The sequence below is a fragment of the Cotesia glomerata genome, linkage group LG7, assembly GCF_020080835.1.
Source record: "Cotesia glomerata isolate CgM1 linkage group LG7, MPM_Cglom_v2.3, whole genome shotgun sequence".
NCBI classification, from domain to species: Eukaryota; Metazoa; Arthropoda; class Insecta; order Hymenoptera; family Braconidae; genus Cotesia; species Cotesia glomerata.
The window spans coordinates 7826795-7853346 of NC_058164.1; the positions used below are offsets into that span (position 1 = coordinate 7826795).

The window sequence follows — 26552 nt, forward strand, 5'->3', positions numbered from 1 at the left end:
TATATTTCTTTCAAGAATTTTTGTCTCTTGGTTCAAGATAGGCAATAACATGATCCAAGATATTACCGACTTGTGTTAAGAATGGCTTTTTTTCGGGTCATTAATTTACTATGTGAATTTCTATAAATTTATGTAATAATATTTAATTATAATAAATTATATTTAATTATAATATTACTATATTTTTCCAATTATGTTAAATCGAAAATCTATAAAAAATTTTTTTATTTACTTCAATAACATCATGAACAAAGAAATTATTATTTAAACAAAAAATTTTAAGTTTTTTAAACTATAATGTTATTTTGGTTGAAAAACTTAAATGTATCGATTGAAGATAATATAGTTTTGAGTAAAGATACAAAACTTATCCAACGGAGACATACATTTCTTAAGCCAAAAAAATCTAAACCAAGACAAGAAATTCTTGAAGTAAAATAATCATTTGTCTTCCAAAATAAATTCTTAGATCAAGAAAATATCTCTTGATTCAACATAAATTTTCTATCAGTGTAGTATTTTAATACACTGAAAAAAATTACTCTATTCAAGAAAATAACTCATGCAAAAAAAATGAATATAATTAATTTTATTTTGAAACTAATACTTTTTATTATTCCAATGAATTCATCAAAAAAACCATCTTAATTTTTTATAATAATTTATAAAATGTCAAAAGTCAAGCATCGAATTCCAAATCGACCCTCAAAAACCTAATTGAAAATTTTGAAGCCAAAACTTGAATTTACATTTCGACTTCAAAATAATTTTTAAAACTAGTTTTTTTTTTTTTCACCGTATCTGAGTGACCAATCATATACCATAGTTTGTTCTTCAATTAATAATTACAATTAATCTTGAAAAATTAATTACATAAATAATAAATAATAAATTTCATAAATAATAAATTTTTCTGCGAAGCCGTAATCGTTAAAATAATAAATTATTCTAGGCATTATTTTTCACTCCTAATTAATGCATTATGAAAAAATTTACGACAACAATTTCAGTATAACAATAGAGACATTATCTAAAATGAATCATGAACATATTATAATTAATTAAACCTCACCTATACCGACTGACATAATCGACTTATTTGCGATAAGAAGTGATCGTTAATACAAATATTAACGAACAATCGCACGTGGTCTATGGATTTGCTTATATACGAGTACACACGTTTTTACGTGATCGCTAAACAACGTACATAATCTATTGCGTGTACACGCGACACTCTCACTTGCATTTATATATAAGACACACACAATCCAATGCTTATTACAAAGTCTCACTGACATTCTTGAGTTTTTCAAACAAAAACACGCCTCAGTAATTTTTCTTTCATTGATGCTCGAAATAACCATCAACTTGAAAATAACAAGCGATTTTTACAAAAAATATAAAATATTACTCTCAGAAATATTTAATTATTATTCCACATATTTAACTTCTAGCGTGATCGCAAAAATAAATAATTACAACTTATCCATATCACACATCTGATTTAAAACATTTCACGCCAAGTTTAAAATTTGCCATGCGCTTACCTTTTTATTTCATAATTTGTCTCCTTACGCTCGGCAACAAGAGTATATTTATATCTACGTATAAATTTTTATTTTATTTTCTCTTGACATCATAAGCGATTTTTCAGCGTCTTAGGTAAAAAGTAACATAAAGGTGTGCAGCGATGTTGGACTAAAAAATTTATAAAGTTAGCTCGAGGGTTTTCTACCCACGAGACGATCTCTCAAGCTGCCACTGTGCGCCTGGTACCGACGATGCCTCCTTTTGGATTATGGATTATCAATAATGAGAGTCCCGATCGATATCCATCGTGTGGTACTCGCTGGTTACGACTTGTTTTACAACGAGCACCCGGGATCGGTGTGCAAATAAATCGTGTCTAATTATCAGGATTAATGTAGCTCATAAAAATTTTTCATTCTCACACATATACTCTTAATGCTACGGTACCACAGTGCTGCGGCATCTGCAGAATCCGAATCAACGATAATATATGTCTTTATAAAGACATATGTATATAACGTGTAATAAGAGACAGTAGTGTTATTATACGGCTTACGCTTGTGACATCACTTTTATGTGTTTTGCTTTAAAGTTTTATGAAGAGCTTTTTTAAGTTATTTAGAAATTTTTTTAGAGATTAAAACACTAATTTGGTATGAAAGCTAATAAAAAAATTAGAAAAACGGTTGACCCTGAAGGCCATCCCTGCAACTTCCCGCTAATTCCATACCTAGGCGCTTAAAATTGCACTTATGACGTTTTCGAGCTCTTTGAGCTCAAAAATACAATTTATGTGTTATTTTGAGCTCTCCAAGCTCAAAGAGATAGCTCTTAGAGCTCAAAAGTCTTATCAAAATTCGATGATACACGATTTTTCTAATTTTCAAACTACTGTAACTTTTTAATAAATCAACCGATTTTCACGCGGTTGGCGGCATTTGACGTAGTTTTTAACGTCTCATAAAGAATTTTCAAGTTTAAATCGATCGAGCGAGGAATTTCGAAGTAATTCCAAAAAAACACTTTTTTCGATTTTTTTCGAAAACGATATCTCACGAACGCATCAACCGATTCTGACGCTCTATGTGGCGATCGATGCAGGCTTTCAAGGTTAAGAGCTGATTAGTTTTTGAAGTCGATCGGTTCAGCCAATTCGGAGATATTTAAAAAAAATAAAAAAAAAAAACAACTTTTTTTGTCACTTTTTTTGCAATTTCGCGAAATCTACTGGTCCGAATCGGTCCTAACTTACAGGAAATCTAAGTTTCGCGACGCACTTTCGAATGACACCAACCGCGATGAAATCGGTCAAGCCGTTCAAAAGTTATGAGAGGTTTACATACACACACACACACACACACACACACACACACACACACACACACACACACACACACACACACACACACACACATACAGACGTACGGACATCATCGTGAAAATAGTCAGGGAAGCTTCCTAGGGCCTCAAAACGTCAAGATCTGATGAGAACTCGATTTTCGAAAAACGGGGTAAAACCAATAACTTCCCGATTTTTGAAAATTTTCAATTTTCTTAGCGGGAAGTTAAAAATCCATGTTCTGTGCATAGTTAAGTGAAATCGCATATGATCGATATTTTTCCTCGTATGAACATATATGGTTAAGCATATGGCTTCATATGAAAAATAATTTTTGTTCAATAATGTAACATTTATAAAGCTTATGTATGATCATGTATAACTCATTTTTATGGATCATATACACGGAAAAAAGAAAACTCGAAAAATTACAATATATAATGTAACGTGGCACTCCGTTCTGAAAACTAGAAAAATTACAGTTTCAGATTGTAATTATTATAGATTTTATAATAATTACATTGTAGAGTGTAATATTTACGTTGAAAACTCTGAAAATTAACATTCAAAGTTTGAATTTAGTAAAATGTTATCTCGAACTGTAATTTTTCTAGTTTTTAATATGACGGAACACTTATTAGTAATAAGTTCCAAAGAGTTCGTGTTTTAAGGTTAGCGGTAAATTTAAGGATCGGTAATACTACCACAGAAATATATTCAGATCGTACAAAATTTCAGATATGACTTAGTATACTAGATTGAAGTTGCTGACTGAATCCAGAACACGGAATTGGACCGTAGAATATTTGAAATTGAGTTCTCAAAAGTGTAAGATATAGTGCTCTAGCATCAATATAAACTACCCGTAAAAGTAAATATTCAAAGTAATCAATGAGCGGATATTAACTAATAGAGAACATAAGCGATTAAATATGAATATAATATAGAGTCGTCTAAGCATGGAATGACTCGTACGCAGGGTAAAATTAAAAATATTTTCAGAAAAAATTCCAGGACTATGGGAAGGATAATTCTCATTCTAGTATGCAGTATAAAATGACATGACATTTTTAGGGTTAAGATCGCGAAAATTTTAAGGTCAACACCCATATCTATGTAGAAATACAATCGGAATTTAGATTAAAATCCAGTACAAAATGAAAGAAAATTTTAAGATCCAGGAATTTCAGACAAATACTGAACCAAAATGCCGGATGAAACTCAGTATTTTTTTAAGTTTGAGGTAAATTTTGAGAAATCTCAAAAAAACTATGAAAAAAAATTTTTTCAAAAGTGGTTTTTTTGGAATAACTTTTGAACGGCTTTATCGATCGATTTAAAAAACTAATCAGCTCTTAACATAAAAAAACCACGTCGATCGCCATCAGCCCGGTCAAAATCGGTTGATTCGTTCGTGAGTTATCGTTGACGAAAGAAAACCAAAAAAAGTGTTTTTTCGGAATTACTCCGAATTTCCTAGTTCGATCAAATTGAACTTAAAGAATCTTTATGAGGCTTAAAAAACTGCGTTAAATGCTGCCAACCACGTAAAAATCGGTTCATTCATTCAAAAGTCATTGCTGTTTGAAAATTTGAAATATAGTGTTTTATCAAATTTCCATCAGACTTTTGAGCTCGAAGAGCTTAAAAGCATACCAAAGCTATTTCTTTGGGTCGGAGAACTCAAAATAATACACAAATTGTATTTTTGAGCTCGAAGAGCCCAGAAACGTCATAAGTGCAATTTCAAACGTTTAGTAAGTATAGAATTGGCGGGAAGTTATAGGGATGGCCTTCAGGGTCAACCGTTTTCCTAATTTTTTTTTTTATTTTCATTGAATTTGGTCTTTGAAATTGTTGTAAAATTTTGTCTTGAAATTTAGTCTTGAATTTTGTTTTAAAATTTTTATTGAATTTTATCTTAAAATTTAGTCTTGAATTTTGTCTTAAAATTTTTATTGAATTTTGTCTTAAAATTTTTATTGAATTTTGTCTTAAAATTTTTATTGAATTTTGTCTTTAAATTTTTATTTAATTTGGTTTTTAGATTTGTCTTAAATTTTGTATGGGACTCTGCTGAATTATTTAGCGAGACGTTTTGCAAGACACTGAACGAGATATTCAGCCCGATACTGAGGAAGGTATTCTCCAAAAGATATGGAGCGGAATTTATGTAGGAATATTAATTTTCCTTGTAACTTCCCGCTAATTCTATACTTCTACGCTCAAAACTCCACTCAATACGACGTTTTTGAGCTCTTGGAGCTCAAAAATACAAATTTTTGTTATTTTGATATCTCTGAGCTCAAAAAGGAAGCTATTCTATGCTTTTGAGCTCTTTAAGCTCAAGAGTCTGATAAAAGTTTATCACAACACGATTTTTAAAATTTTCAACTTGCCATGACTTTTAGATGAATCAACCGTTTTTTACGCGGTTGGCTCTTATGGATTCCGGATGCCATAAGAGTGTATAACGGGCGTACTCGCCTCTATGGCATCTACAGCGTGATATTAAATTGGCTTATGCACTTGAAGTACAGGAACTTTTAGAGTAAAACTATACAGAAAAAAAAAGTTCACTTGAAAATATTTTTCTTCCTAATTATTTTTTGAGCGAAAAAAAAATTTTTTTTGACACAATAAATTTCAATTATTCCAACAAAATTAATTCTCTTGTTTTAAGAAATACGTATCTTGATCTAAGAAAATTTATTTAAGTCAAGAAAATCTTGTTGGTTTGAGAAAATTCAGTCTCTTGCTCCAAAAAATTTAGTTCTTAATAGAAGTAAATTTTCTTGTCTTGAGAAAATTTCTCTCTTGCTCCAAAAAATTAAATATCTCGATAGAACTAAATTTTCGTTAATATTTTTATTGATTGACATGTCAAATGGGAAGATCAAATAATGGCACGCTAAAATAATATAAGATGGGTATCAAGTATTCAAAAAAAAAATTGTCTCAAGGAGAGAAAATTTTTTTATCAGCTGAAGTACGTAGCGCTGTTTCCCTAAAGTATCTTCCTTAAAGTATGATGATTTGAATTAAGAAAAAATGACTTGCACCAAAAATAGAATTTCAAGAAAAATTTTTCCTTCGGCCAACACAACTTCGGTCTTCCTTTAGGCAACCGAAAATTTTCTAGTCAAAAATTTTTTTGAGCCAAGAAGAAAGTCTTTAAATGCATATAAAATATTTTTTTTTTTAATTTAACATTTTTAACAATTTGTGAAATTAAAGTTTTCCTGAAATCACATTATTTTATGATAATTTTTATCTGTTGAGTTTGTTTTGTATTTAATTTAAGCTGGATACATTTATGTAGCAATAAATGTTGTCCTTAACGATAAGCGCTGAGGTTAGTGGTTCAGATTTAAACATTTTTCGCCGATCGGATTACTAGTTGTGCAGAAAACGCTTGTTGATAGCAACGGTAATTTAATATTACATAAATATTTTATTTTGTCGCTGGCGCACTCTATCTCACACTTTTGAGGTCTCAATTTCAAATATTTGAGGTCCGATTCCGTGTTCCGCATTCAGTCAGCATTTTCAGTCTAGTATACCAAGTCATATCTGAAATTGTGTACGATCTGAACATATTTCTGTGATAGTATTATCGATCCTAAAATTTACCGCTAACCTTAAAACACGAACTCTTTGGCCCTGCTTATTACTATTTATCATGTAATTTTTCGAATTTTCTTTTTTCCGTGCATGATTTATAATGGGGATCATATGTGATTAAGCACGATTTCTTATAATGCGTATTTATTTAACTGATGTATTATTCATAACAAATCATATATGGTTAAAGTATGAATCATATATGATTCATATATAGATCATTATACAGCTTCTGTATAGATCATATTTATGGTTCCTAATAAAAAGTTATTTTTTTCACCATGTCCAAATCATAAAAAATCATAAATGGTTGATTGATCATACATGATTTTCAGATAGATCATACATGTTCAAACATAGCTTGATATAAAAAATGGGTTTTTCTTAGTAATATGTCATTCATGAAAAATCATATACGGTCATATATGATTTGTGCATGAATTATGTATGATTCTCATACAAATAATATGTGTTCAAACGAATAACTTCATATATGAAAAGTGATGTTTTTACTCATGCACAATTTATATAAAATCGTATATGTTCAGATGTGATTTACTAATAAATCATTCTACATGGAAAATGAAAAATTTTATATGAAACTATTTATGATCTTAAATGGTTGTGTATGGTTTATGGAAGATACGCAATACCATTCGGAAAAACCATTTGCATACAGTAGTTTTTTCATCGAATTTCTACTCATAAATAGTCATGTACGTCCAGATGTAATCACATATGAAACATCACCATTTATACATAAATAAATTCCATATAACTTCAGGTATGACCATTTGTGATTCATGTATGAACATATGGATCATGAATACTCATGCAGGATCACATACGAAAAAAATTGAATTCGTTTTTAATTGTACATATTTACAACTCATATAAGATCATATGAAAAAATATTTTTCTGTTGATGAGTAATTTATATGAGAGAATTATTTTTGTAAATAATAATTTAATTTTTCACGGTTTATTAAATTAGCACATCCGTACATTATTTTAATGAATAAGTTGTTACTTGTAAATAACAATATAATTAAATGAGAAATAATAACTCGACAATTACAACGGTAAACAGAACAAATAATATAATTAATTCATTATCAAAGATGCGTGTCAGCTCTTTAACATTTCACATATAATTTAACTGGATGTGTCATATTATTAAAACAACAAAAAGGATCTTATGTACTACTATAAAAGAAATAAACAATTTTTTTGATCGGAGAAAATAGCAAATGAAATTGAGTTTCTATGATCTATAATATTGCCAAAGTTAAATAATAACTCAATTTTCATGACTTTCTTATTGTCATTTTATCTACATATCACGTATAAATAAAACGAAAAATGTACAATTTTATTATGTATCTACTGCGCTTACTCGTCCTGCGCGATAAATATCGCGCATATTTACGCGTCGCCGTCGCTATCTCCATTTAATCTCAATAAAAGATTTTCCGGTTGTTATTCGATTGCTGTTATTGTTTGTACATTCACATGACAACGAATAAAAAATAGAAGTAATTGTTTAAAAATTTAATTTCGTTAAACATTAACCGCATTGCTATTATCTGTAATTTAAGTAACTATCGACGACTTACAAATGGCTAGTACCAACGATTTAAATAATTTAAAGACTCAGCTTTTCCAATTATTTATAATTATAACAATTTTCTACTGCTATAAAAACCGTACAATTTAACGTTTTTGCAGAGTTAATATTTAGAGCATGAATAAATAAAATTGTTTCATAAAGTGGCAATTTTTTAAATAAAACAAAATGGAAATTTTCTTGTTTATTTTATTGCTGGTATTAAATCAAAAATTTAAATAAAAACAAATTTATGGACAAAAAAGCGTGAATTTTTTTTTCATATTTTATATTTAAATTTACATTTATTTTTATGCTGAAATTAATAAAAAAATTGTAATCTTGTAATTGCAATAAATTTTAAATGAATTTTTAGTTTGATTCAAGAAAAAAAAATTCTTGAAAATAATTTTTTGGCTTAAGATTCTTTAAATTAAACTTTTAATCAGTGTTCGTATTTGATACTTCGTACTCCGTGGAATAGTCGAAGGAAAACAAGAAATAATTATATCAGCTGTGAATTAAAATATAAATAGACTTATTAACAGGAACAATAAAAATGAATGAATAACTGCAAAATAAATGATAAAATTGATAACTCTATACTATGTAACAACATTGCCTCTCAACGTTAATACCCTATAGTACTCGAAATTATGTTGATTTGATATTTAATGGTTGATTTTTTTGTTAGATTTTTATTTAATAGCCAGAAGCGCCAATAAGAATAATAAAATAACCGGAGAGGGAAAATAAAAGATAAGTCCATTGGAAGCTGGGGGTCAATCATAATTCTCAATCTTTTATTCAATTCCCCGTGCTGGCATTAGCATACATATGAGAGCAAAACAATCGTCTTTTCTGAGATCCCCCGACATTGATAACGCCATCTTTTCTGGACCCAAGTAGATCGTATTCATAAAATCATGAAATTCCATGTTTATTCAATATAAAATAAGTATAATACATGTATCTTCATCTTCATATAAGTATAGATACAGATATAAATCATCTACATATGCATACATGATATCAATAGAAATAGAAAAGTGAAGCTTTTGATTTTTTCAATCGATACATATTACATCGTTTTGTCTGTTATCTAATTCCAGGGTCAGGGTCAGGCTGTATTACACATTAATTCTTAATGAAATTCCGCCGATTCACTAAAATCCTTTGTCTTGTTCTACTTTAATAATCATTATCAATTTTCTATTATTTGTTTTCTAATAGTGATAGTGATTTTAATTAAGCAATTTAACTAGCTATCCAACTAATTATAACTTAAGATTATCTCGGAAAGTTTCCATTGTAAATTTTAATGAATTGTAATTGAAGTTTTAATCAAAGTTATATTGAAGGAAGAATTAATCTTGAGTCAATGAAAAAAAACTTGACCTAAGAAAATTGTTTTGAAGAATTTCTTGAATTTTAGATTAAGATTTTAGATTTTTTGTTTATTAAATGCCAAGGCACAGGCCAAATGGCAATTTCAATTACATAGTAAATACAGTTTTTACAAGAAAGCAGTTTCTGTGAGTATATAATATAATATAATATTGCACAATAATTAATTAAATTCATCTATATGAAAACAAGGTAAAAAAGAAAATCATATTAAACTTGAAACTTAATATATAAAAGAAAACAATAAAAGAAAACAATAATAGAATTTTAATGTCACCAGATCAGGTGATAACTCAGCATAATAATTTTACGAATTGCAATTTCTTCATCCTTATTTTAATCTTTAATTTTTAATGTATTAATTTAAATTTGTTATTTATTAGAATTTGTTTTAATTATCAAGATTTAATAAATAATTAAATACTTCTTTTTTGAATACTTGTAAGCTACTCGAATTTACAATTTCGCGTGGGAGTTCTTCCCAAAGCTTTATTACAGTTACCAAAAAAGATTTCTCTAAGTAGCTTGTAGTAAAAAGAGGTAGTTTGAAGGAGGTGTGCTTTTTTGCAGCCAATCGATTTGAACGTCGAACATCAGCTTCCTCAACGAATAAATCGCGCAAGTACTCCGGCTTTCCATTCTCGAATAATTTGTACAAGTAGCAAATCGCATAATACAATCTACGATATTTGATTGTAAGCCACCCTAGCTCTTTACAGTGAGGACTAATATGAATTGAGTAGAAAATTTTTTTAACTCGGTAAATAATTTTGTGATATCGCCAGATGAAGCCTGATCTAGTCATATATGTCAATATCAGGCTATATGATAATAAGAAAATAGTTTTTCAATTTTTATTTGTTACATTATAATTTGTTTGATTGAATTTATTTATTACATTGATTACATTATTAAACTTATAATGAATATCACATAAGGTCTCTAAAAGAGAAGAAAATGATTTTTATTTCGTAATTTCAACACCTTAAAATTAATTCTCTTATTATGAGACGATTCAGCGATCATGCACCATCTTTCAGAAATTTTCAACACTACCTTTGGTCGAAAAATTATATATGTTCACATGAGTCCTGATAGGAGCATATCAGGAAATATAAAGTCATATTAAGATAATAGATATGTGCTGATATAGGTAATTTTAATGCCAGACCATGTACGGACATATCAAAAATGATACATGACATAAATAACGCATCAAATTTTGTGATGTGGCCATACATCGATACATAAATCAATACCAGAAAATTTTTCCACAAGGAACTAAGAAAAATTTAATTTTACTCAAATTAGTAACATTTTCTTGGCCTAAGATCTTTTTCTATTAAATCAACTTAATTTATAAGTCAAAGTTAATAGTTGATAGTTAATTTTCGATTTGGTTACATTTGATCATTAATATGCTTATCTCTAAGTACTTGAAAATTTCATATTGAATTTTTTTGTTTTCTTTAGAATCATGCGTTAGTTCATTTTTTAATTATTGTAATGTAACCTTATCTTAAAATTGTAACAATATATTAAATTTCAATGTTACAGTTCTTTAAATTTCTAACTAAGTTTCTTGAATTTTTTAATTTATTTTTTAAAGCATGTTATCGAACTTCAAAACAATTTTTACCCTAATTTACAATATTGAATATTCTGAGCTGTCATCAATGAACTTACCTACAGGTTATGGGCCCAGGCCTACTCAAAATAGCTAATAAAATTAATTTGATTCGAAAAATCATCAATGTACACTAATAAATGATCAATTGTCTGTTAAAAATCAAATAACTAAATTCATTTATGAAAAAAAAATTAATTTATTTTAGGTTTTATTTGTTTTAAAGTAAAATAAATTAATTTACTTTATTATTTTTATTGAAGGATGTGATGCTGAGTCCGATGAGGGTGGAAGCAAAAGAAGGAGGAGTCGAACAAATTTCAATAGTTGGCAATTGGAAGAACTCGAACGTGCATTCTTGTCGAGCCATTATCCAGACGTTTTTATGCGTGAAGCGTTGGCTGTTAGACTCGACTTGAAGGAGAGTAGAGTTGCTGTAAGTATTTACGTATAGTACGGTAACTGAAGCTTTTTTTTCCACTTCATTTGTAACTACTGCGAACAAAATTCAAACAAAAACAAAACAATTATGTCGTTAAATTAATGAAAATTATCTGTGCATTATAAGCGTACGGTAAAAACTGGGTAATAGGTAATATGTAATAGGCGATAGGTGCTACTTAAACGTTACCTTCCACGCTTTAAGATTTATTTATCATTATTAGAATGTTTTCTGTATTCAATTACCAAACAGCTATGCGTCAAATTTCGTTTAACAAGATTGTAAATTTTCGTTTAATTGTTTAGAGATTTACTATCCAGAATGGAAATGAAAATTTATCTGAATAATTTCGGAAATAAAATTGTTATGACAGATAGTAAACGTGGTACTTGGAGTGATATTTTCTCATCACGACTGCAAGTGAAAATGAAATAGCAGCGGGCTATTTTTCCACCGCAATAATAAATTTTATTTATTGTGGTTGGTATTCATACTAACTGAGGCATTAAACATAAAAATGTTGGATTAGCTTATCATAGCAGAACTTGGAATTCATGAAATGCTACTTAAAATGTATAAACTTTAAATTTAAAAACTTTGAACTGCGTAATAACTTTCCGTCATAAAAATTTTAGTTACTTGTATGTTCACCAGTCATGCGGAACTTAATTTTCAATGAAAATCAAACTGAAGAATTTTTGTTGCAATGTATACTAGAAAATTTTTATTTTTCATGATTTTGATCACTAATAAGAACCTGAAAAAATTGAAAAATTCGAAAAGAAAAAAAATTTTTTAAGAATCTGTTCAGTTTATTGGGATAATTTATCCAATCATTCAGACTTTTAAAAGGTTATAACGTTGATTAAATTATTTTAAGATTTTACCAGAATTATAACATTAAAAAATTCAATTTTATGAACATTCGCACAGTTAAAAAAAAAAAAAAAAGATTTTTGATAAAAAAATCGTAAAGTCTCACTAAGTATTAAAACTATTCGATTTTTGTAATTTTGAAGTTTTATTATATTTTTTTTTTTTAATTTATGTAGCTTTACATGTTTTGGCTATAAAAAATTTAAATTGATGATAGAGCTATTGAAAAATTTTGTTTTCAATTTTAATCTAATTTACGGCAGATAAAAATCTTTTATCTGTTTTAAGTACCTTAAGAAGTCGGAAAACCGATGAAACGTTGTATTAAAGTAAATAAATATGGAATAATTTCATCCAAGAAAAAGAAAGTTGAATAATATTAATATTTTACTAACTGATAAAATTTTTCGTTTTCTTGGATAGATTCTTTGATAAATTTTGTGGTGTACTCATACCAGGTTGACCATGAAACACATGTTTTATAATTAATATAATAATTAAAAAGATTTAGAGCTTATGATTTTTTGTTGCTCAAGGTTTAAAATTTGATTTTAAAATTTTTTTGTGCTCAAAAAGTTGATACTTAAAAACTTAAATTTAGAACAGAGCAAAAAAGAAATTTTTTAAACTATCAAACTAAAGAACTTATTCTTCATAATTTTTTAAATTTTAATTTCAGATCCGCTGAAATGAAAAAAAAAAAAAAGTAGGAATAAATAAATTTTTCTATTTTTGTAATAAAAAATATATAAAGTTACTTTTGTACTTCTATTAATATAGTGATGCAGTCGTAAATAAAACAATCAAAAATTCTATCTTTAATTTAAATATTCGCCAATATTTTGACACCCAGAAAATGAATAGACATTTAATGCTCATTTACAACAAGTAAAAGGTTCAGCGCACACAAAATAGACATAGAGAAAAACGAGATGGGTCGATGCGATACGCGATAACTGATGATTTTATTTGGGACTCGATTATAGTGTTCAAAACTAAAAGACTATACAATAAAACTAAACTGAAACTAACTCTATAGCACAGACTGATGCTGGTGATACGAACAGACTTAGGGGTAACTCTGGCCGTTCGACCCTTAACCTCGAGGTGGGTCCCGCTTTTTCGGGCTATCTCCATTGCTCATTGCTCATTCTCTCCTGGGGGTAGTTGGTCCATCTGCTCGACGGGTGACTCAAGTGGCTCGAGACTTCTGTACTCCGTCATATATACCTCGGAAAAACCAAATACCAAATGTGTCCGAGGTTCCGAGGGTGTTCGAGTGGAAAAGGTCCATCCGGGTTTGATCCTGCCATGATAACGTACATACACTCACTATACTCCGGATCGAATAAATTCGATAGAGACCTTAACTTTTATTCAGCCCCTTTTCGTAACAATACCAACTATTTTTTCTACTTGCATTTCAGAACAACCGCAATTACACATCGCTGATTTTCTGGTTGATACGTTAGATCAAATTACCCTCAAGTACCAACTTTAATTCAAGTGTAATTCAGCTTTCAACTTTAAATATCCGTGAAACATTTTTGTAATACGGCCAATTTTTGTATCTGGCCAAATATGAAAAGAAACTTTTTCAAATTTATCAAGTCTAATTTTTTATATTACAAAAATGTCATCGCTCTAATCTTAAAAAGAATGATGACTTTTTTTACACAATCTGTGTTGAATCAACATACTAAAATGATAAATTCTACACAAACATTTTTACACTTTACACAATGACGAAAAATTTTTTACTGTATAGCGGGCACTAGCTCTTATTTAATACAAAAGAGATTCAATATTAAAATATGAATATTTTAAAGAATAGCTCAAAATATAAATCAGAATATTAACAATATAAATTATATAATTCATATAAATCAAATAAATTAGCTTATTTTACAATCCTTAAATGGTAAAAATATTAATATTAGCTTTTATATAACAAGTAAAATTGATGGTCTAGGTTCAGAATGTATATTTGGAGTTAATAATTAGCCATCTCTTTCTTGATTCAGGAAGAATTTATTGGCAATGGTTTTAAAGGTATCATAGCTAAGCGATTTTATTATCTCAATAGGTAGTTCTTTCTAAAGTCTGATTGCAGATATCACAAAGTAATGTTCAAATGCTGAGGTTGAGAAATTTGGAATTTTGAAGTATATTTTAAGTTTAAGTATATTTTAAGTGAAAAATCTTTCCACGACCTGGGAAAGTACTTAATGTTAATATTAAGGGCTCGAATTTTAAGGGAATTTTTTTTTGATTTCCTTCGAAATTTTTAGTTACAAGTATAAAAAAAATATTCGCAAACATACTAAACTTTTTAAAATAGTCATATATGAACATATCAGGTCATATCGGAAAATTTTTTACTGTCATTAAAAAAAATAAAAAAAAAATTTATCTTCACTCGTACTATTTATTACAGTTTAACTGCATTATAAACTCAACAATTTAACTATCAGTATACACATCCTATAATTGCAATAATGGGTGTACTATTAGAAGAAATAACTTTATAACCCTACCTATTTGCTTTTAACTCTTTCTTTCCCGCAAGACAAGTAATAATGATAACTATATAAGCTCTATATGTTTTCTACTCCATTTTGCATTCTACACAAGTATTGACTTTTGTGATTGGTTGTGAGTTGAGGTTTAAAGCAAAACACAAGAATACGATGGACGCTGATATTACGGCAAATTTTAGACAGAGATCAAAATATATTCATGTGTAGAAACAGTACCAGGATGCAGGGCGACCCTCAATTTCACGGCCGGCCGGGTGAGGTTTTATTTCATTAAACACATATCTACCCATGATTCGATATACTTAACATTATTAGTCTAAATCTTAGTATTAGTAGTACTAGTGCAGCACACATATTATTTTGTTATTGCTTTAACAAGACGTATGGCCTGAGTCCAATCGCCGTGTGTTCATATTATTAGACACGCTTCGACGACTCTAAAAAAAAAAGGAAAATCTATTCTATAAATATTTGCTGTTTATTTATTTGGTAAAATTTTGGTAGAATTTTTGAGGAAATGTTTTTGACATCATTGGATTATCAAAGGGAAACATCTTCTTCAATTGTAATATTTGCATTAAAAGGAAAATATACTTATTGGCTCAAGAAAAATATTTTTTTGAAATTTTTAGTCTTCTTTTTAGATATTCAGTTCGAATTAATTAAAGAAATTCACTCGCAAATCAAAAAAATCAAATTTTTAGACGATTTGAAAGTTGTTCAGAAGAGGCATATCAAGCTAGCAGTGGCAGAGACCATCTTGGACGGTCATTATTATTGATTTCTCGGAATCTAAACAAGCAACAATATTCTAAATAGAGCAACTAATTAGCAACAAAAAAGCAACAAATTTAGCAACACAAATAAATTTTGTTGCTTGAATAATAAGTCAATGCCTGATGGACGAGTCCATGCTAGCTTGATAGACCTGTTCAGAAGAATTTTACTCTCACGCATCATTTTCTATTGTTTTTAAACAAAATGCAACTGCACTTTGCGGAGTAATTTCTATCTTTTAATAAAGTACACGATATCGTTGGTAACAGACTTTACCGACTTGTTTAAAAAATCTCATTAAAACGAACAAATTCTCGGATTTCTGATACTTCATATATCATTATATTAGAAAATTTTTGATTACTTTTCAAAATATTTTGGAATGAAAACTCTGATTTTTTTTTCAAATCTTTTGAGTATTTTGGATTAAAAAATTAGTTCTTGAACCAAAGCTCTATAGTTACCGAAAAATAACTAAATTATTTTTATGTAATACCAACCGCGAAACTTGGATTTTCGAGCTATAGTTAGGAGGGGTAAAATATGAATGATATCTGGTCATCTATAGTTGAGTCTACTTTTCACGCACACGTAAGGACAAGTGACATCTCTCTCTTTATCTGTCTCTACATTCCCGCATGGATGCTAAAAAGTACTATAGGATATTTAATTTCGTTTATTTCTACAATCATCCACCAGGGAGAGTATGAATCGAAAAAAAAAAATATTGGCGACAAGTCGATTCTTGTAAACAATTTTACTAATATTTTAGTTTGTCATTTATTTACGTGTGACAGTTCATAAATGAATAACATTTTATTTGCATCCTCTCAAATCCGAGTTTCGCCGTTGCTATTACAAAAAATTTTGTTCGATACAACTCGCTTCGCTCGACCGATAACAACGTACTCGGTTTTGTTGAGAATGCACTCATAATCTCAACCTCGTGACGTCACTTCAAGCTTACCAAAATACCTACCATTGCGCATACGTATCGAAAATAACTATTTCTTAATTAAAGAATTTTTCGTATAATTATTCATTTCTGTACAGTGGATTTACGATAATAATTATCAAAATTTGTAAAAGTAAATTTTTCAATGTTTTAAAGCTTTTAATGTTTAAAAATAAAATGTATGTTTACCAAAAATCATTTCTCATTTTTTTTAAATCATTCATTTGAATTTTTAACTTCTCGCCCTGAAAATTAATGATTTTCAAAAAATCGGAAAGTTATTTTTTATCGAGAAATTGACATTTAAAAAATTTTTGTTTTCTGTTTCTATCTTTTATAAAGCTCATGAAAAAAAATGTGATTGTTGAAAAAAAAATATTAAATATTATCTTTATCTTCATAGGTTGAAGTATTATAAATCCTGAAACCATAAAATTTCTATTTTCTATACATCGACTAAAAATAATATGGTATAAATCAAATCACAATAATTACCGATCGAAGATATGAATTTTCTAATCCAAGAAGTCAGAATTCAAGTGATAAAATTTTTATAGCGAGATTTGAAAATAATTTTGTTCTTTGATCAAGATTACTATTTCATTAGTGTACAAAATACTTCAAATTTATTGAAAGAAAAAAATAAAAAACTAATTAATCTCTTGATGCTTATTGATTACAAAAAATTTTCAATAATTTCTAGTTACATTGAAGATTTTCATCTTCTTCATTTGAGTGGAAAAATTCTTAAACTAAGAAATTTTTCTTGGCTTAATTTAAGTAAATTTTACTTGATTCAAGAATTTTTTGTCTTGATTCCAGACAGTAAAATCTTTCAAAATTGCACGCCTCATAGCGCGAAGCGCGTGAGGTTGTGCTTTATACTCGACTCATCAAGGTCAAGCAATTTTGTGATCTTTAAATGCCTCTATCACAACCATATTACATTTATACAATGATATAAGTAGATGTACACCGAAAAAAACACTTAAATTAAACCATCTTTTACTTTCTAAAATCATTTCATGTTGCTATTTTGAAAAAAAAAACATTTTGAAAAAAATTTTACGTGGACGTCCGGATGTCACCCCATTTTGGATGTACCAATGATTGCTCCCGAACAAATTGATATTTCAAGATCGGACTTTTTTTATTAGTTTAAGGATTCGATTAACTGGGTCCGTATTTCATATCAGTGGCCTAGTTTACGTATTTTTTTTTTTAAATTGAATTTTTATTAAAATTCACTACAACCGTACAAAGCCAAACGAACTTTTCCTATTTGTCACGTGAAAACTATGGCGCCACTTGATCAAGCTAGATTTTTTAGACTGCGTGCGCATATGACAAGAAAAAAGGGCGCTGATATTTAAAAAAAAAAAATAAAAAATATGTAAGAAATTACTTAATTATTTTTTTTTTAATCAATTACACAATTAATTTTTTTCTTAAAAAATGAATGAGCGTTATGAGGTGTACACTTTTGGATTTTCCAAACTTTTTTTTTCTTGGTTCAAGAATTTTTCTATTAATTCAAGTTAATTTTTTTTTCTGTGTAGTAAACTTTTTGAGTGGTAAAAAACCCTTAAAATTTTTTGACACCTCATAAGTGAAGGATAATGTCCATAATATGACAAGTCAGATTGTCAAAATGTTGTCCTAAATGAATGAAGGGGTTAAATATAATAGAATGAATAGATTACTCGACTGAAGAGTAGTACTACACTAAAATACAGGGACGATCATGAGCACGGCGATTTGTTTGTCACGAGTGGTGACATGTAGCCGTATGTCTTTTCTTCGCAGCGCTATCTCGATCAACGGCATCTAGATTAGATACCAACCAGATGGACTGATCTTCCGTGGAGATATCCTGTATAATAGAGTCGGGTTGATTGTACAATAAATCGTGAGTGGCGAGCGTTAATTTAGATGTCCAGTCGGTGGTAAAAGTGTTTAAGGAATAAACCAGCAACTCCTATTAGTCAGTACAAAATTAAATGGTTATATATGTATGTATGGACATATACAGGGTAGTTTTAAGTTTTGAGAAATAAAAATGAACACGGATAAGGAGTGCTGAGGAGACGTAGTGTATCGATCGGGACTTCGCGTGAGACTTGCGCTGCTGGTACTTACTTATATTATACATTAAGCATCGACTGCATGTACAAGCAACCCTCTCTTAGTTATAAGTAATGTCTTAATTTTATTTTGTTCCCCATAACTATTTCCTCACCTTTTATTTCACTCAATAGAAAATAAACTTTTCACGCCCAATATAGAGATACTTACATATAACATAATCCTTGTTTTCTAAAAAATTTTCTGATATGGTTCTATGTGGCCTAATATGGCTAAATATGAGGATAAAAAAAAATATCTATTATAATTTTTATTTTTTTTTTTAGTTATGAATACGTTAGTTGACATGTTTTATTAAATGAATTATGTTTTTAATTAATTTAATTAAAAATTTTCAAGTTATTTTTCAATGATCGATTGTATATATAAATTAGAAATTTTTTTTTCACCCTATTGGTCACAAGTGACTAGTGAATCTAATTCAAGCCAATAGATGGACACTCCATCTTCCCTATAGGTCGAGAGATTTCCTCTCTTGTACATTAGTTCGATGGAAATCCATCGAACTTGAATACTAGTAAAGCTGGAAGCTTGTGGTATCTGTTTGAGTTATAAAGATATTAATTGAATGAAAGACAATGAAAGAAAATGAATGAGAGCAAAGACAAACTTTGAAAAAATATATGGGGTTGGTTACCAAGCCAGGAATCGAACCTGGATCTCCCTGATAACATGTCAGGAGCTCTACACAGTAAAAAATTTTGCGTCAATGCGTCAAAAACTTTTGTGTTAAAAATTTTTATGTAAAATATTTAACACTTTTTTGTGTTAATTTAACATAATAAATGTTAAATTTACACATAAAAGTGTTAAATATTTAACACAAAAATTTTTAACACAAAATTTTTTGACGCAATGACGAAAAATTTTTTACTGTGTACCAGTTTGTCTTTGCTCTCATCCAATTTCATTATCTTTCATTCAATTAACATCTTTTTAACTCGAACAGATACCACAAGCTTCCAGCTTTACTAGAATTCAAGTTCGATGGGTTTCCATCGAACTAATGTACAAGAGAGGAAATCTCTCGACCTATAGAGAAAATGGAGTGTCCATCTATTGGCTTGAATTAGATTCACTAGCCACTTGTGACCAATAGACTGAAAAAAAAAAATTCTAATTCAATTAAAAATCAATGTCAGATAAGTTCTTCATGAAAGTCAAAAAATTATTTCTAGTTTAGAAATGAATTATGCTTCAAATTTAGCTTTTTTGTGATGAAACGATTCAACGATCATGCGCCATTTATCGGAAATTTTCAACACTATCGAAAATTATCAATAAAAACTGAGTCTATTATTCATTTATTGATTTTCAAACTGCAAAATAAATAATAAAATATTGAATTTTATAAACTTTTCATGAATGATTCTTAAATCCGTCAAGAAAAATAAAATTGAAAAAATTTGGCGATAACTTAATTGATTAAGGTTATTATAGCCGAAAAACGGTGAAGCTTCTTTTTTAATCAATTAACCCTCGGTTTTTTAATATTATTGTTGTTATTGTACTAATGGTAGTCGTTATTAATATTGTTTTAGGTATGGTTTCAAAACCGGCGCGCCAAGTGGAGGAAAAAGGAGCACACGAAAAAAGGACCTGGCAGGCCGGCGCACAATGCGCACCCACAGAGTTGTAGTGGTGAACCGATCCCCCCGGAAGAGTTGAGAAGAAAAGAACGCGAGAGGCGACAAAAGAAACTCCTAAAGACTCTCGAACGTCAGCAGCGAAAACTTGCTGCCAAGGTACGTCTTAAAACTTTTCTAGATTTTAAACTTTTTCATTTGTCAGATTATTCCTTTTTTTTTTTTTTTTTTTTTTTTTTATCATTTTTCTTTGTCGGTAATTGTGGAGTAATAATGAAAAAAGAAAAAAAAAGTAAAAAAAAGTTATGATTTGACGGAGCAAAAAAATGGAAATTTCTGTTAAATTGTGAAATAGAGATTACTTTTTAATTGTTTTAAAAAAAATTTTGATAGCAAATTCGCTTATTTATTCATTTATTTTAAATTACGCAATGACAAATCAACTTTTAGTAATTAATACATTTTAAGAATTAATTGGTTTTTAAATTATCCCCAGTAAATACTTAGTAGGCCACATGAAATTAAAATGAAATAATCATTAATCAATAATTATATAGTTGGAAAAAGTAATTAATTGCAAGTATGCTAATAAAATAATTGTTTGCATAAATAAATAAATAATAACAAATAGTTGATTGATCAGTTGCACATTTGATGTTTTACATTGAACTAGATTGATGGTAACGCTATTTATTGCTATTTAATTATGAATATCAATGCAGCTTAATTATTGATTAAAATTTGAAAAAAACTCGAGCTAATATTTATTTTACATAATTGAATATTTAGAACTGTTATAATTGATGTTAACAGGGGTGTTCTAGTCTACAGAAATTTTTTGCCATCCATTAATTACACAATAGTTGTTGACATTTTTAGAGTGTATGCGATAAAAAAAAAATTAAAATCTTTCAAAGTTAATATATTGACAAGTCAAGAGAAAAGAGAACGTGGTAAATGTTTAAAAGGAGTTTTTTATTTGAAATTTTTTTTTTTTCAATTGTAAGAGTTGTGATGTCTCAAATAAATCCCAATAGAATTTTGGACTAAAGTTTCTTTGGTTTAGGTAAACTTTACTTGATTCAAAAATTCTTTTTTTCCGATTTAAGATAACCAATCTCTTCAAAATTAAATTCTTGTTTCAAAATTTTTTTTTCTGAATCAAGTTAATTTTTTATAAGTATGGTAAAACGTTACTACTTTACTTTGCTTACATTGGAAAGAAAATGTACTTGAATAATGATTTACACCAAAATTTGTTGATTGAATCAGATATATTTTATTTCATTACAAATATCTCTTAGCTAGGTTTTATTATACCCGTTTAGTCACTTGTCAACTAAAAAATATGGATAGAAAAAATATTTATTAATTTTCTAATGAACTTGAAAGATTAGCGAAAATTATTATACGGAAAAAAAATTATTTTGTCTGATGTATTACATCCTAAATATTACACCCAAAAAAAATGTTAATTTGAACCAAGAACATTTTGTTCTTCGAAAATTTACTCATGTATTGAAAAATTTAATTTTTTAGTCAAAAATGTGTTATATTTGAATGAAAAAATAAAAAAATTTTTTTTAAAAAATCATTTTACTTTACTAAATTATTTGAAACTTTTGAATCAAAATCTTCAATATCAAAAAAATTCTTTAAATCAAGATATTCTTTATACACAGTAAAAAATTTTGCGTCATTGCGTCAAAAAAGTTAATGTTAAAAATTTTTTGTGTTAAATATTTAACACTTTTTAAATATTTAACACAAAATTTTTCATCACTAAGTTTTTGACACAATGATGCAAAATTTTATGGCACGCAAAATCAAGATTTAACTGGTTTTCATGTCGGATGGAACCTAGTTCCATCTATAGTGAAAAAATGTACGGATAGTAACTACTTCTATGTAGATTGTAGTGGGGACAATCTTCGTTTAACTCAGTCCAATCCGAGATGGGACTCATGAACTGCAGTTCAACGAAGATTGCCCCTACTACAATCTACATAGAAGTAGTTACTATCCGTACATTTTTTCACTATAGATGGAACTAGGTTCCATCCGACATGAAAACCAGTTAAATCTTGTTTTTTCCGTGTGTGTAAGTAAGAATATTTTTCTTAGGCTAGGATATCTTTTTTTGTGTCTTATACAAAAACATAGCTCTTACTGTAACACGCCCGAGTCGAAATTTGAATCGTAGATTCAACGTAATGAACGTTCAAATCGTAGGTTGAGCGTATTAGACGTTGAAAACGTAAGATAAATGTATTCAACGTTAAAATCGTCATTTGAATGTAATGGACGTTAAAAACGTATTTTGAACGTATCCAACGTCTTATAAATGTGAAGAGAAGATATAATGGGTGAATATTAGTAATATTTAAATTAATCAAATAACTGCACATGCATGAAACGTAAGTAGACAAAAAAAATTTTTTTTTCAGTTCTGTTAGGGAGATTTTACATTTTTTAGCTTAAATTTACCATTTTTTTGATGGAAATGCTTTACCGAAATTTTTTACCCTCGGAATGGTTTCCAAAATTATGTAAAATTTTATGAAATATCATTCATGCGATTTTATATAAAAAATGTCCTCATAAATCTGCATATAAAATGATAACTTTTTATACAATTTTGTAAAATTTTGTACCACTGGATTTTTACAAAAGAAAATTAAAATTTTTAACTTCCCGCTAAGAAAATTAAAAATGGGTAGTTATTTGAGTAGCTTTAATATCCGAACAAAAACAGTTTCACTGTAAAAAAAGTCGCGCCAAGTCCACGTTCATAAGACTATTAGGAAAAAAAAAAATTTTTTTTTCTTTACAAAAAGATACAAAATAATAAAATAAAAAAATCCAAGTAACCGATATGATTGTTTATGATTTTCGGAAATTAAAAAAAATTTTATTGTAAATTTAAAAATTAAAAAAAAAATTTTAGAACGTATTTAGTATGCGTGGTTGCAAAATATTTTACTTTCAATGAAATTCGTAAAATCTATTTACTAGGACTTTAAAAAAATTGAAATACACAATGACGCACACCTAGTACGTTCTAACATTTTTTTTTTAATTTTTAAATTTACAATAAAATTTTTTTTAATTTCCGAAAATCATAAACAATCATATCGGTTACTTGGATTTTTTAATTTTTTTATTTTGTATCTTTTTGTAAAGAAAAAAAAAAAATTTTTTTTCCTAATAGTCTTATGAACGTGGACTTGGCCCGACTTTTTTACAGTGAAACTGTTTTTGTTCGGATTTTAGTATTTTTTGTAATTGTAATGAAAATTTACAATTGGTACCAACTTAAATCTCGTGTTGACAGCATTTTTTACTGCAAACTATCCCCTTGAAGCTACAGTTTATGTAGATGTAATTCCAGTGCACCCTGGCGGCCGTAAATGTAAGCTGTGAATTACTTTTTTTAACTGTAATTGCTTATCGATAGTAGGATTACTACACATTTTTATTTTATCTAGTCTGTGGCGCTGACCTTTCTCCATAAAAAAAAAGTCAGGATCGAAATTTATGAGCGAGCTATAGTATGTGCTGATAAAATTTAATAATTTCAAGTAAATAAATTGTTATAAGTGAATATAATTAATTAATACGGTGAAATAAATTATGAATTATTGTTATGATAAACAAATTGGGTAAAAAAGTACCGTAGAATTAAATAAAATTTCGCAGCCTCAAAAAACCGTTCTGCTTACAGTAAACACAGTCGGTAGTCTGGCGCTCCGTTTACAACGGATTTGAACGGAACTTGGCGCCAGATTCTACCGAATCTGTGGATTACTATTTTCACCCATTATTTTTTCTCTTTACATTTATAAGACGTTGGGTACGTTCACCATACGTTTTTAACGTCCATTACGTTTAAATGACGATTTTAACGTTCAATACGTTGATCCTACGTTTTCAACGTCTAATACGCTCAACCTACGATTTTAACGTTCAGTACGTTGAATCTACGATTTAAATTTCGACTCTGAGCCGAAAATATAGTCACAATCCAACATTTTTACTGTGTAAATTAGATCGTTCCTTAGTTTACTAATAATTTTAAAAAATCTAATGAAATAACTAAAAATTAACAAAAAAAATAATTTTATCTGTTTCTAACAAATCCAGGGTATCACAGTGGATTTAACAACACTGAGAGCCGAATGGGAATCTCGAAGCGCAGCAAACGCCAGCGGAAATCCTCTAAGCAGTCATTTGAGCGGTTCATTCGGTCATTTGGGCAGTTTAAACGACGGTAGCAGTGTATCAGGCTCGGGGAATGACGCTAATGAAGAGATCGACGTTGTCGGTGGATTAGATTCATGCAGCGACACCGAAAGCGAGCGGATGGACTCGGCAGCAGACGGCTCGATTGATGGGGAGAGCTATCCGAGGCTGAGTGACCAGAACGAGCCATCAGTAATGAGAATAACAACGGCAACGACACATTCGTTAAACGAGCATCAGCGGTCTAATGGATCACTTAATCTCAATCTAAATCTGGACTTGAATCATCAGCAGGGAATCCGTCACTGGGGCTTGAGTCTTCTCGAGCGACGGAGGGAATTGGTCAGCTTGAGCGCCAATGGTCTGAGCCGTTCCACGGATAGCCCTCGCGGGTGTCTCAGCTTGTTAAGGGGCCAGGTCGTGGATGTTACCAACGACGACGAAGTCCAGAGCGGCAGCATTGATCTCTCGGTCAAGGGTCGCGACGAACGACGGAGATTGAACCCCTTTTCTATAGACAGCTTACTTGGTAATAATAATAATAATTTACGGTCAAGCACTTCTCCCCAGAATCGCTCCTCAACTCCTTCTTCAACTTTGTCGAATGGCAGACAGTCAACCTCCCCGACTTCCCCGGCTGTGTCTCTCACAACCTCACCCTCAACGACGTAGTCCCCTTCCGTCAAGTTGTATATAATTAACTTTAACGTATAAATAAACAAGTGATCAACGACAAAGATTGGAGACTGAATAATTATTATTATTATCAATATTATTATTAGTTTTTAATTCTTTTGGACTTTGCTGGTTGATGGTTTATATGAAAATACACTACGTGGGATTAGTAGTTCTGGATTTTTTTGGGAAAAGTAATATACACTGAAAAAAAAAAAAAAAAATGTATTCTTCTTATCAAAATACATAGTATAAAATCTTTATTTTGCTCATAATAATACCGAGTTTAGTTACAAGAGTAATACACTACATACACTGGAAAAAAAAATGAATTTGAATTAAGAAAAAAATTCTGAAGAGTTTTATTGTCTTTAATCAAGACGGAAAATTTATTTGATTAAGAATTTTTCTACTCAATTCAAATCGATCAACTTCTTTAAAAGTATTTTCTTGATTCAAGTTAATATTTTTTGTAGTGATACCATATACTGAGGAAAACAATACTTCTATTAAGAATTTATGCTCTTGATATTAGAGTGTATATTCTTGAAAATTTGTAAAAATGTACTTTTTTATCTGAAGAATTCGTCAAATTGATTTAAATAATTTTTATTGAATTCGAGTAAAGCTCCTCATTTATTTGCTTATAATAATGGAAACAGATATTTATATTTTTCTGTTAAAAAATTGTTCATTTCAACAATAAACAATTGAGTTAAGAAATCCTTGTCTGAACATACTTTTTATTTTTTTTTCAGTATCGTTGAATAAAGTTTTGAAATAAATTATTTAATTATTCACAAAATATTGTCAATAAGTTAATTAAGTGAAAGCATTAATAATCATAATTTGTTATTTAACGAAATATTTTATTTTTTATCTATTTCAACAGCCATAATAATGAAAGAAATGTCAAAAAATAAAATTATGCTCATTTCACGTTTAGTTTGGTACGCCGACTATGCAATGATAAAAAAAATGTAATTCATTCAACAAAGTAATTCATGAACCCCAAAAAAATTTCGTAGTTTAAGAATTTTTGACTTAATTAAAAATGATCAAATTTTTCCCAATTATGGTATTGATTTAGGAATTTTTCTCTCTTGAATAAAATTTTAATATTATTATCAGTGTACTAAATCTATCACTAAAATACCATGTGTTACTAGTAGAGAAAT

General features: G+C 28.9%; 1 protein-coding gene across 1 annotated transcript in view; it reads left to right on the top strand.

Annotated features, from left to right (window-relative positions):
* LOC123269008 (homeobox protein unc-4-like) overlaps positions 1–25893 on the top strand; it is a 51813-nt gene extending 25920 nt beyond the window's left edge. Inside the window, exons 2-4 of the mRNA XM_044734497.1 lie at positions 11400–11572; positions 20413–20616; positions 24601–25893. Of these exons, the coding sequence (XP_044590432.1) occupies positions 11400–11572; positions 20413–20616; positions 24601–25371 (1148 nt within the window). The 3' untranslated portion in view covers positions 25372–25893. The remainder of the gene's footprint in view (positions 1–11399; positions 11573–20412; positions 20617–24600) is intronic.
* The last annotated feature ends 659 nt before the right edge of the window (positions 25894–26552 follow it).